This window comes from Buteo buteo, chromosome Z (assembly GCF_964188355.1).
Source record: "Buteo buteo chromosome Z, bButBut1.hap1.1, whole genome shotgun sequence".
In the NCBI taxonomy this organism is placed as follows: Eukaryota; Metazoa; Chordata; class Aves; order Accipitriformes; family Accipitridae; genus Buteo; species Buteo buteo.
In genome coordinates this window covers 64,422,463-64,435,985 of record NC_134204.1, presented here as the reverse complement: position 1 = coordinate 64,435,985, position 13,523 = coordinate 64,422,463, and the positions used below count along the sequence as shown (strand labels likewise).

Genomic DNA, 13,523 nt, shown 5'->3' with positions numbered 1-13,523 from the left:
AAGGTCATATAAAATGAGTAGTCTAAACCAAAGTACATAGTAGTCTGGCTAGAAAATGGCTTTTCCATTTGCAGAAATTTTTGACATTTAAGAAAATTGTTAGGCGCTTTTTCCTGATGAACAAGGGAATTTTTTGAACATCAATTGAAAAAGAAAATAGAGGCATCCTCACTTGAAGAAGAACTAAAGCTCATCGGTCAAGTCCCTGCATCTGAACTTATGATACAAAAGAACAAAAATGAGCTCATTGTGGGAGGAGAGGTTATGAGAAACAGATTTAATCTTGTACTAGGATTTATGAGACACCTTTTCCCACCCACGAGTTGTGCAGACCGAGTTGTGAACTGGGCTGAAATTCTAACCGTTACATTCATGGATGACAGTTCGATTAGCTTCATGTTTGTAATTATTGGCTACTTGTACTCTTGAATTACTTTTGATGCTATCTTTACAAATTGCTCTCACCAGTTGAGTCAAATGTTCTAGTAGGGTTTTGTCATGCTACAGACACTTGATTCTCTGCAGATTTTACAGCTACTTGCTTTTGTATTTGGAGAAGCTTGCTAAATAAATGGCTGAAAAAGTATGAAGCCACTTGAACAAAATGCTATGCCTGACGCTACGGACAAAGATACCATGTTAGATTATTAGTCTAGTGCACAACAAAAGAAAATAGTTCTCCTGAATGGAATAGTATATCCAGGTGTTTCTGAAATACTAAAAAACCTGTCTACATAAATCCCTATTCAGTAAACAGATTGAAGTGTGCCAGCCGTGCAGACTTACCTGTGCTAGTGCAATTGATACTAAATATTTATGAATGTTTATTTTGACCATTTCAGTTGTTTGTGCACTGGAGGTTCCATTGCTTAAAATATAAGCCATATAATGACTTGAAAAGAAAAATTCATTCATGCAATTTAATTTCTTTCAAAAAGTCTGGTTCACAAATGGTGTATCTCTGCGCTGTCTGCTTCCTTCTAAAGGTAGTTGACATCAGGAAGCAGTTTGAGGCATCGTGCAGAAATCTTGCTTAAGATTTTCTGATGGTTAGCACCAGATATGAACATGCAAATAACTGGTACCAGTTGGAGTATGACAAGGTGGTGGAGGGCATTTTCAGTTTCTCAGTCCTCAGACTCACTGCTTTGGTCTTGCAGGTAAAAAAACTAGTGGGTTTCACTAGTGCAATTTTTTTTTTCATGTTTTTCGAGAAAGAGGTAGAGGTTTTAAGTGGAATTCTTCCATATGAGATTTATTTCAAATGAGTTACACCATAGAGAGCAAGAACTTATTTAGGTAGACCTATGGACTGTTTTTAGAAGGAAGGGAGTTTGTTGGGGTAGAATGTAGAAATTGTGCTTGAGATTTTTCTTTATTTAACATGCTTTCATCAAGATTTGAGCTTAATTGTTTATCTAAATATAAAAAAACAAATACTAGTTACTGATGTACTAAAGCCCAGCTAAACAGATGCTTTTTTAGCTTTTCCTGTTGCAAACAAACTCCTCTAACAGTGTTGTAGTAACTCTCTTTTTGAACATTAAAGCTGATTCACCCCAGAGCCTTATCAGGGCTGCATTTTGCAACAGTGATTGTTTTCTGTCCAATTTGTTAAAATTACAGTTTCAGTAATAACATCCAGTGCAGTGGGAAAACTCAACCGGAAGTAATGTAAAGCCTCCTGCAGTTTGCCATCCATTTGCAAAGCTTTCAGTAAAATCAGTCAGCTTTTCCCTGGTGTATTGATGAGGTAATAAGAAAGAGGAGGCAATGAAAGAGGCAGGACTTGAGAAGTCTGGAAGTGCCAAAATGCACTGGATCTTGCTTATGAATGAAGTACCCAAAGATAACTTTTACAAAGGTTTATGGTGTGTTGCAAGAGGGAAATTGTGGAAGCTTCCTGCAGGACCTGAAGGTATATTACAGTAGCATAGGTAATTTTCTTGCCTAGGGATTTGTATTAAGGCTGAAGAAGTTAATTCCCCTTGGGGAAATTGCACATCCAGTTTTGAACTGGTTGGCTGGTAAAGGTTGCTAGGCAAAAAGAACTGAGATCTGCCTAAAACGGCAGGTATGACCTAGGGGACAGTCGCGTGTGCTACGAATTGACCCACAGCAGTGAGACACTGTCCGGGGACCGTAGCGTGGAGAGGTCTGAGATTTACAGCCAGGAGTGTAAAGGTGGGATGATACTTGGCCAACCATGCACAACTTGAGTGTTGTTCATAGTATGTTACCTTTCTAAAAACATTTTAAAAAACACTACTTTCTTGTAAGCCAGGAGGTCACTGGAGACCTCAACTTGTTCTCCGCCTGTTCTCCACTCACCCTGGAAAACATGTAAGTGGTGGGTGCAACTACGGGTGCAGGGATTTCTGGGAGGAGCGGCCGTCAGAAGCCCTATGGGGAGGGGCTGGCTGGTGGCCTGAGGTTAAAGAAGCAGGGAAGGGAATGTGAAGGTCTCAGAGATGCAGCTAACCTTGGAATGATGAAGTAATTAAGAACTGAACTGAATGTATTTTGTTAAGCAAGCTTGTGCTCATCCAGGGAATTTTTCTGCCACAGCTGGGGGCTCTAAAATTGTTCAGCCGCTTTTAAAAATCATTTTAGAGCGGTAGTTTTGGAAGCTACATAACGGACATTCTAATAAAGCACTTTAGGGCATGAGCTGACTAAGAAAAGCTGGGAAGATGTTTGCTTTCTATGAATTTCAAACAATTGGACAAGTACATTCTAGGGGGTTTAGCTGATGGGTTTGTGTTTTGGTTTTTTTTTTTGTTTGGCTTGGTGAGTTTTTTTGTCGTTGCTGAAGCATCAGATTTTGGCTTATGGTGGAAACAGAGTGCTGGACGTGGTGAATCACTGATTTGACCTGGCAATACAAATTTTGTTTCTCTAAATTCTTGATGATAGCAGAACATATGGGTCATGCTGGAGACAAAGATCCTTGTATCACTGTAAGTACAGCTTTGTTGGTAGTCCACAGTCTTATCTTTGGAAGTCAGAAATAATTTTCCAGTAGAGAAGTTTTAAAAAGAGCACAAGAGCCATGGGATGCTTTTTAAAATTATTATTAAATTAGCATAATAGGTAGTATTTAATTTTTGAGTGGCTCTTGAATGGCTATCTCTGTTTTGAAAGATCTGGATTGTTCTCAGTCCGAAGAGACTGAAGTTGAAGGAGCAAGTTAAGGTGGTGTAAAGAATGGTGGGGCTGTTGGAAACGAAGGTGATGTGGATGAGCTTACACCCGCTCTGTGTCTTTGTTGTATCCAGCACTTGAATGTGTGTCACCTTAACACTAAATGCAGAGAATTGAGTGAGGCGCATTCTTGGGATTAGTTTTCCACTCATTTCTTTCCTGAGGGGAGAATGATATGCTCGTCACCTCTGCGGCAGTTGTTGCGAACTGGAAAGGGAGAGGGAAAAGTGGTTTTGCATCCTGAGATTTACAAGGGATAAGGACCTGCACTGAACCTCACTGTTTTTCTCCCTTCTTGGTTCATTTTCTTCAGTTGTGTTGGGCAGAAGCAGTGATAGATAAAAAGCAGGTCTGTTTCCTCTTTCCATCAATTCAGTGATAAAAAAAGAGGCAATTTGCCTTACTTAAATTATATTGAGAGTAATTGTAAGGAGGGTAGGAATGCTAAGTCAGTTCACTGAAGTGGGATCAAATTCTGATTAGTTTGGGCATACCAAGCCCTCCCTAGCTCATAATGGTTTATTAATATAAATTTTTTTATTTTTACTTCAAGAAAAGCTGTGGTTGCAGACAAAGTGTTGAGACTGAGTTGAAATGAAGACAGTATTTTGTCCTAACCACGGTCTCCCCACCACCATGTTTCCATCCCCTGCATTACTGTTGCTTTTCTCTGTCACTGGGAGTGGAAGTGGCAACAGGTTCCTTCTTTGGAGGGCAAAAGGAAGGCTGAGCCTTCACACATGGTGCAAAAGCCAGGTAAGAGGCTATCAGTGTGGATGTGTGGGCTGCCCTGCAATGGGACAGTTAAGTTTCTTAAGAATCGCAAAAGAGTAAACTTTGCGAAGTACAGCTGTTTTGTACAGTCTCCAGATTCAGAGATTCATCTCTTTTGGTTACTTTTAGGTCTTGTTTTTAGGCTTTTCTTCTCATGTCACCTACAATTTTCTTTTCCATGAAGGTGTAAAAACCTGTTGTAATAGAAGTGGAGCTGTTAGTCTAGCCCTCAGGCACACTCCGAAGTACAAAGTAGCACTGTGCTCCATTCATGAAGTGTGAACTGTGTCAGGTTAATTTTTCAAAGGAAGATCTTTTCCATGATTACATCCTTTTGTAAAAACAAACAAACAAACAAAAATGTGTTCTAAAACTGATCCTACTCACTGGAATAACATTAGATTACCTGTTCCATGACATTTTTTGAACAATCTTGTAGTATATTTTCTTTATCAAATACTTTTTACTGTGATTAAGGTGGGAATTTTTGTTTTCTTTAAAGAAATGGTTTGAAATATTCACAAGTGCCTGCAAATATTAATTTCCAGTTAAAAAACAAAACGCGCAGTTGAAATTGTTTATAAGTGATGCAAACAGATTGAACGCATCTTCTGCAGATTTTTTAGATTAAAACAAAGTATGTCTTACAAACACTTGGTCTTTGTTTTTTCTAGAATTTGGATGGCTCCATCCTGGCTTGTGTTGGCACGTTATTTGTTTAGTATTGCACAAGAATATGAAGTAACTGTCTAATGTCTAATATGACAATAATTGTTTCCACAGCATAGTCACAAAATGTCCATTTTGTACGTCACTCCAAAAATTTGTAGGCTTTTTATTAGCACAGTTGTTTCAAACATACAGTTTCCAGGCATGTTTGTAGGCACATCCAACAATTCACTGGTACCATTTTTTCAGATATTTTGACTTTGCCTTAGGTAATTACTTAAAGGGATGATGACAGTGGTACTTCAGGGCTATGCTCTAGAGATCATACAGCTGAAATTGTCTAGGTAATATTGAGCTGTCCCGTCACTGCTTCTGGGAGATGGTGGTTCTTTTAAGTCTTTCCACTCCATCTTGTCAGTATATCCATAGAAATTTACTTTGATTACATTTATTTCATCACTTGGACCATAAAAATGCACGGTTCATGAAGCAAGTCCAGGAAAAGGTGGCATGAAAATTGTGTAGGACTGAGAAGAAAAATGGTTGAGAGCAGCTACATATTTATATAACTATCACTTTAAGTAAGCATATTATTTGCAAGTAGTGCTGATCTGTGCTCTTGATAAAATGTAAAATTGCCAATACCTTTCTGTTTTTATGTACAGCAAATGTCTGTAACGCAAGTTTTGTATCTTTAACTTCTGTCTTAGAAGATTTTTTAAACTTTGCCTAGATTTTCCTTTGTTTTGAAAATTTTCAGATGTTTCCTGGTCATGTGAACTGATGCCATAATGTCTTACATATTTTTTGTTCTGTGTAAGTTTTTCCTCTTGTACCTTTATTACCCATCTTAAGTATATCTACCATGTGTTAGCGTGACAGGTTCTCATTCATTTTGGCAGATGAGTGCCAGTCTTGTCTAAGCTTTTCCTGGGCAAACCCTGATGCTGTTCTCTACTGCCATTAATGAAAGTTAGCAATGCACAGCACCATCACAGCCCTGAGATTCCTGAAGTCAAAATCCAGGCAAGGTTTTATTGTTCTGTGTCTTAAAATGTGTTTTTCATTATGAATTTTCATTACCAACCTTCTTGCTTCCTTGACAGCAATTGCAGGTTTTAGTCATATTTCCCTCTTTCCCTTGAAGGAGAAGGGTGTCAAAGTATGATGTATAGGCATTGGTTGTTGTTTGCCCTTTCTGCAGTTTTAGCTGGGACTCTGACTATTTTCCATGCTATCCTCTATACCTCACATCTTTCATCTTACAAAGCAGCTTGGGTTTTCAAATCCATTGTGGTGTCCAGTGTCACTTGATAACAAAAAAAATGGCAAGGTTTTCAGAGGTGAGGCAGTGTTCTGAATATTTGATCAGGTGTTTTTGTGTATACTGCCTGTCATTAAAAAAAGAGTAGCAATACACAGAAAATGTCTGTGCTGTGGGCTATTTGCCCTAAACCATGCGAAATGCAAATGGGAAACAAAAGAGAGGAGAGGAGGTCAGAGCCCTGTACTGTTTGACCAGGTTCTTTTAGATATTCCATACATGCGGGGTGTCATGTTTAACATCAGATTTACTTATTTGAAGATAGTTGATGTTACATGGGATTTCTGATTTAGCAGAGTGATACAAAAGACACTGAAAACACAATACAAATGTGAGTTACATGTGGGAGAATGTAGCATTGCAGTACACGGTTCAGTCATGATGCCAGTGTGATTCCCATTACTGGTGTCTGTAATACGCTCACTGTCACAGTGCTGGCTGTCCCCAGTCTCGCTAGGAAGGCATTCATGGGTTGAAGCCAGCTCAAGTCCATTGCTGCCTTTGAAATTCTTTTGCTAGTTTTCTGGGTTTTATACACTATGTTGGGCTGAGCCAAGTACACACCTGCCCCTTGTTGGCCTGGCTAAGGCAGGGAGACATTCACACTCTCTTTAATGAACATAGGGAGAAACCTTTCTGCCACCAGCTGATATGCTCAGCTGTCGATAGCTCTTTATCTAAAAAGAAGAGCACCCTCAAGTCCACTTGGTGTTGAGATCAAGTCAGCTTCTTTGCATCAGCTGTGATCAGTGAAAACCCTGCGTTATTCCCTGAACTTCATGAGCACATCGCTCTCGCCCATATCCTCTGAGCCTTCTGTGAGAGACTGAAAGGGTTAGCGTCTCAAACAGCGTGCTGGGGCAAGTTCTGCTTGAGGACTAACTCAGCCCAGCAAGGAGCGGCAGGTGAGAAGCAGCCGATCAGCACCGGGCACCAGCAGCAGGAGGGGGAGGCCGTGCCGGAGGGTGCGCAGCTCCCTGTTCCGAGAACGCCGCTTTGGGTAGGCTGAGCAGGGCAGCTCACCGTGCATGGCAAAAGATCACTTCTCCAGGGAGGGGGAGGTTGCTCCCCAGGCGACCCCCAAGCCCAAAGGCTCACAAACCGATCAGGACACCTAACGGGCCTGAGGAGTTCGGGTGCCCGCCCCAAGGAGGGGAAAAGATGATAACAAGGGCACGAACTGGAGCCCCACGTGCCCACGCCCGCGGGCCGACGAGACCAACGCTGGGCCCAGGGCCGGCGAAATCTTTCTCTTCTCTCCCTCTCTCTCTCTCCCTTTTCCTTTTCCATAATCCATCCCTACACCTCATCCCTTTAGGCACAAACCGTTGACCAAGTCTGGGACTCGGAGCGGGTCCAGCCGCCCCGGGCTCCTCTCTGAGACGGAGTCTAGAAAGCAAGGGGGTCCGCTCTGAACCTCCTGACTCAGCGGGAGGGCTCTCCTTGTGGTCCTCCCTGAACTGATTCCCAGATAAGCAAGGCCTGTGGTACATGTCTGGTGATGCATGGTTAGCACACGTTACATCGCTTACTGACATGGTTTCGTGCCGATTTTGTGGTGAGCATACCGATTTTGGTGGTGAGCATGCCGATTCTTGTTGTGAGCAAATAAAAATGGAATTTTGTGACTTAAAGGATCCCTGGTGTTGTTTCACCTTAATCCTGACCTGGGAATCGGCAGACGTGAGGCGTCGTCCTGAGGAATTGGGATGTGACACCTTCTTCCATGGTAGGGGTTTACTGGTCAGTCATAGAGGGCACACATAGAACAAATAAATTGGTCCTTTGGTGTTTGGCTGCTTCGTATTGCTATGTGGGTTGGTATCTCCTTACAGTGATCTTGATGCTTTTATGGGTCCCTTGTTATGTCAGAGGTTATGTTTCTGAACATATGTTCCCAAGCTGATGTGCAGCAGTGCTGTAGCTGAGGAAGGAAGGAAATGAGGAAAAAGATAACATTAGCTCTTTAATATCATAGAGAAGGATGTGCTTAGGTCCTTTTTGTGATTTCACTGTTGAAAATAGCAAACATAAGCAGTGAGTACAACTGGTTGCAGCAATATGGTTTAATTAGTCTGGTTCCAGGCTGAGGGAAAGAAAAATGTGGATCAAACTTCCTGGTGAGTATCACAGTTCACATTGGCATGGGAAAATGCTATAAAAGTACTTGTACTACATAAAGTACTATAAGAGTAATTGTACTGCTTTGGAGTGCTTTGACCTTAACCTGTCATTTTTTAGCACCCTCCTTCATTGCCCTTTGCATCTTTCTCTTGTTTTGTTCATGGCCTCAGAACGCTTCCAGCAATATGTACTACAGACCTGTCGGTAGTCCCCCACTTCCTTGGCATTCAGTTGATACTACTATCCCATCCACTTCTGTATTCTTTTCCCCACAAAATTCCTGAGAAACCTCACTGCCAGCAAATAGTGTTTTTAATTGTACCTGCATAGAATATTTCACAAAGCCCAGCACCAAAAGCATTTTTTAAAGCACTGTGCAAAATATACATCATTAAATCATGTCTGCAGTGTTGTATGAGATGTTTGTAGAACCACGTATAATGGGGAAGAGACTGCAGTCATAAAGGAGGCTGGAAGAAAGGTCAGGAAGTTACTTTTCCTAAGCTTGTTCTTATTTTTTTTCAATTATTGTATTTTTCAAAACTTAGCTGTACAGTGGTTTGCATTTTAAAGATAGCATGGTATGCACAGTTTGTTATATTAATAATAATAAATAATATAGTAACTGTTATTTTATATTTAATATAGAAGAATCTGGCGGGCTAGTATTGGGTATCAAATGTGGTGTATATGTGTTTCAGTAAACAACCTGCTGTTGTCCTTGCAGAAAAATTCACAGAAATTGTAGCTTCTAAGTTAAGAGAGGTGATACATTTTTTATTAATATTATGCATCTGATTTCGTTTCTGAAGGAATTCTTATTTCCTTGGATGATGGTAGAGAAGCAAGTTGGTTGGCTTGTCTGATCCCTTTTCAATCACTGCTCTCACATGTGTTGACCTTGCCTGTCCTGTGGGACAGTTTGGGTGCATCAGCATCACGTAGTGGGTTTTTTTCCTGGTGGAATTCAACAGTAGCTGTATTGGATCAGTACAATGTTTATGAATAGTGGAGGCTTTGTTAATGAACTGTTTTCTCTGCGTGACGTAGTTCTCTGTGGGACCTGTTGCTTAAAGGTTCAGACCAATATGTTTACAGAAATCTTTCTGGTGTCTGCGTTAATTTCTACAAACTTTTGACCTGTTTCATAATCATGTATCATTAAGAGGCAGTCCACCTTGAACTATAAATGTCTGTTATGAATGTTAGTGATAGTAGCTGTGCCTTGGCAATCACTGTTTGCTAAGGGGAGAAAAGCAGCAGTATGCCATATGGCTACCTCCATTCTCCTCTCTCAGTTGTCATATCTTTAGTGATTCCATGCTGCAGAGTTACAGTTGTGACTGACCTGCTGCCTTCCGGTTGAGATTTTTAAATGGAATCTTTCCAACTTCAAGAGTTTGGATTATTAAATTTGAATTCTAAATGTGAGCTTTTTTTCCCAGAGTTTTCTTTTGTTGACTGTAGCTCTTTGCTCAGATGTTTCCTTCTTTGTGTTACAGCAGCATCCAAAAATCCATGTTCCAGTTCCCACTTTGCTGTGTGCTATACAAACACACTGGGAACCATGGTCTGTGGGAATGCTCACACCTTAGGGGAAGATGCAGCAATACTTTCTAACACCCTTTTTAAGGAATTGGGAAGGAGAGCTTGGCTCTGCCAAGAATACACAGCTACACTAGTTGCGTTAACCTCATTATGTATGGCAGCAGTAGCTGGAGGCACCCCTTGCATATGACTTACTGCCGTGTGCACTGGGTGCCTGCGTGAAACCAGAGCATCCCAAGCAGCCCTCCTCTGGGTATGATAACTTCCTGTTGTCTAGTCTGCCCTTTCAGTAACTTTTTTTTTTTTTTTCCCATTGCTTTATTAGTACTCAGAAACTGGACTGGTCCACTTTATGAAAGGAAAGGATAATTTTGGGTAGTAGAAGATGCAACAAACTTCCCTTGTAATTAGTAAAGAAAACCTTTGGTTACTTGAAGAAGAGAGACCCTATATCGGGTACCCTTGTTTGTCAAGAGCTGCCAGGCTAGGCAGTAGTGTTGCTATAAAACTAGACAGACACAATTCATGCTGTTTCTTACCCAGTTCGGGGTGTGCTAGCGGACATGAAGAGCTGTGCTGACTGCAGTGTGGGAAGAGGACAAAGACAAATCCATAGAAGATCCGCCTCGTTAGTTCCACTGTTCAGAGAACAAGTTGTTTTTCTTTGAGAGTTTTAGATTAACAGTGTCCTTTTATATTACAGTGCCATGTGTATGGACATTATTGGTCTGGTATTTAATTAAAACCACAGCTGGTGATTATTTGATTATCGTGTACGAAAGGGAATGATACTTACTTGACTATGTAGCATTGTTTTATTCAATTTAGAGAATTGCAGCCATTTTTTCCTGTATTATTTGAAAGCTGTGGTGAAGAATGCAATATCTCACGAACAAGCTGGTGAGCTTCATTGCAACACTTCCCCTCTGTTAAGGGAATAAGGTGAAACAGTGGCCAGATAACAGAAACAGATAAATTCACCAGCTTTCCTGAAAATTGGAAGTCAATTATGAACAGATTGGTATAATTAGGCTGGTTCTTGTTTCTCCACACTGTAAAACCAGTGCATAGTTTCCTGTGGTAGGAAGGAAGGCCTCTGCTGAAGGCCAAAAATACAGATATTCAGGGTGTCTCTGGTTTATTAAGAGACTTCAGCGTACATTCTTGAAAGCAGCTGTGTAGCACAAGCCTGTAGCAAGCCCGAATTACTGGTTTTTTCACTTGAAAAATGAGGCTGCCTTGAGAATCTTAAACCTGCTGCAACATAAAAATGTGTGCATGTATATTTGTACTGAAATGAATAGCTGCACGTGTGTAAGATGTTTGTGGACCTGACGTAATAAAAATGCTTTCAACTGAACTCACAAATGAGGATGTCCAGAGCTTCTAGCATAACTAGTTACGCTGCACTTAAAACTGCAGAATTCACATCTAAAAGTCTTTATGAAATTATGTTTTCTGTCTTGAAGCCTTTTCTGTAACAATGGGAATACTGTATGTGAAGGAGCTGTTGCCAAATGATCTAGTCTCTCTGCTGCCATACCTGTCATACAGCTACTTTCACACATCAGTGCATGGAAACACCTATGGTTTTGCTGGCTTCCAGTACTGTAAAGGTAAAACTGATACCAAAATAGGATGTGTTAGCAGATTGACTGGAAATGGAACAAGAAAAATAACTTAAAAGTGACCTGCCAAGTAAAATGTCGGCGTGAAGGACTGAAACTGGCCGGAGGACTAGAAACAGGGTTTGTGTTTCAGTCTGAATCTTGGCCGCAGAGTGCTGTTTTCTGTGTTACTTGGTCCAGTGTGAAAGGTCACTTTTGTTTTCTCACCCAGTATAACTTGGGAATTGTTTCTTTACTACTACAAAGTATTAGTGACTAGTTTCCCTCTTGGCCTTTTCGGTTGTAGTTGTCAATACTAAGTGTTGAATTCTAACTGATGCCTTCGGTGTAATAATGAATGGGATATTTAAGGACAGGAAGAGAGTGTGAATGAGTTACAAGTACAGGATTCTTTTGGGAATTGTTCTTGATTTCTAAGTTGTGTAGCTAACGTAATTTAGATGATGTTAGTTATCCCAGTCTGCTATGTATTTCCCCATGCTATCAGAAATGTAGAACATGTCCTCCATCAGAAGGATCTACTGCAGAAAGAAGAACAGTTCAGGTTCTTCATGTCTGGCTTCAGTAGATGAGAATCACTGAAACTCACTGACGTGGGACCAAGGAGAACAACAAGTACAGAGCAGTAGCTCAAAGTGGTGTAAGCTTTAGTTGCAAAATAAACCTAAATCCTATGCATGGAGTTACTCCACCAAACCGATAACCTATATATGTCTGAAGGCATCAAAACATGATACACCTTCTTTTATAATACAAATCTGAGTCAACATTGAATGTAAGGTTTTATAATACCAGACTTAAGCTGCTTCCTATTAAACTAACGTTAGAACTAATCTACATGTTTCCAACTGGACTATACTTCATTGTATTTATCCTTATAATGTGTTTTCTGGTGAAGGAATGTGTGTGCTGTCTGGAGAGAATTCCATGTAAAAAGTATTTAGTAGCATGTGGATTTCTTTCAGACTCTTGTTACAGTAAAGTTCCTATTAACTACTGCAGAAATCCACAGATATCATAGGTGCTGTATAATACTGTATCTTCTTTCAAATGCTACTGCTACATGGCTTGTGAGTTGGTTAATTTGTTTCTTTCCTTTTGTTTTCTAGCTTCATTTGGCAGCCCTGGCTTCATTAAAGGGAGACATAGTGGAGCTTAATAAACGTCTACAACAAACAGAAAGGGAGCGTGACCTACTGGAAAAGAAATTGGCAAAGGCACAGGTGAGCAATAGTTCAAGATTCTGAAGATGGTCCTTGGTTTTCTGTTGTCCTTGTTCTTCAGAGAGGAATATGGTGCGTGGGGAGAGGATAAAATATCTGAACAATGTCACAAGTGAAAAGAATTTTAAGACTGCAAGAAACATAGATGCTGTGGATTTTAAGTTTTATGTGCTGATGACATTCTTCTAAAAAATACCAAGAAAGAATTAGTTTTGTTTTGAAGCCAATATAAACAGCAACTGCTTAGACATATTTTAGAATATAAAAATTGCAGCATACTCTCAGTCTATTAGGTAACTGATTGCAGAGCCTTTCACTCCTGGGTCAGATTCAAACACAGCACATGTTAACACTGATCAAAAGCTATTGCCAATTGGCAATGGTTTGGTGGTTTGTGAGAAATTATTTGTGATCTCAGTCTAGCTTCTAGTAAGCCAGTTTGTATGTACCTGTGGTGAAAAACATGGTCAGTGGAAAGCCAAGGGATTAAATAAGAATAAGGTCAGAACTCTAATGGTTTCACAGCTCTTAAAAAAAAAAAAAAAAAAAATCTTCTCAGATCAAGATGTATGCAGAGAGGCAAATGCAAACAGGGAAAACTGACCTATTGTTCTTAATATTTCCCTATTCTATAAACAAAACCTTTTTTTCAGGTACTGTCTTTCTGGCCAGTACCTTTTATAAGTACTTACATTTCAAAACTAATTATAAATATATAATCATTTATACTTCTATAGAGACAGTCAAAGCATTTTGCCCTGTAAGGTATAGCATCTTATTTGTTGCCCAGAGAGGCTGTGGAATCTCGAGCCTTGGAAGTCCTCAGGCCACCTGGACCTGGTCTTGGGCAACCTGCTCTAGGTGACCCTCCCTAAGTTGGGTAAGGGGTTGGATGAATGACCTCCAGAGGTCCCTGTCAACCTCAGCCATTCTGTGATTTTGTGAATTTAGAGTCTTCAGTATTCAGTGAATTTTTGTAGGGTCTTGTAACTGTGTGTTACTTAAACTCAAGCCAAATGTAGAAATTTT

At 40.3% G+C, this 13,523-nt stretch overlaps 1 protein-coding gene across 4 annotated transcripts in view; it reads left to right on the top strand.

The window, feature by feature from the left end:
• The window catches only part of MCC (MCC regulator of Wnt signaling pathway), a 225,439-nt gene that overhangs the window by 138,926 nt on the left and 72,990 nt on the right, over positions 1-13,523 (top strand). For 3 of the 4 annotated variants that reach the window (XM_075020639.1, XM_075020640.1, XM_075020641.1), the window contains one exon: positions 12,381-12,494. In XM_075020639.1, coding sequence (XP_074876740.1) covers positions 12,381-12,494 — 114 coding nt within the window. Of the gene's footprint in view, positions 1-11,202; positions 11,260-12,380; positions 12,495-13,523 lie in introns of those variants that run through there. The other variant, XM_075020642.1, reaches the window with a different exon arrangement.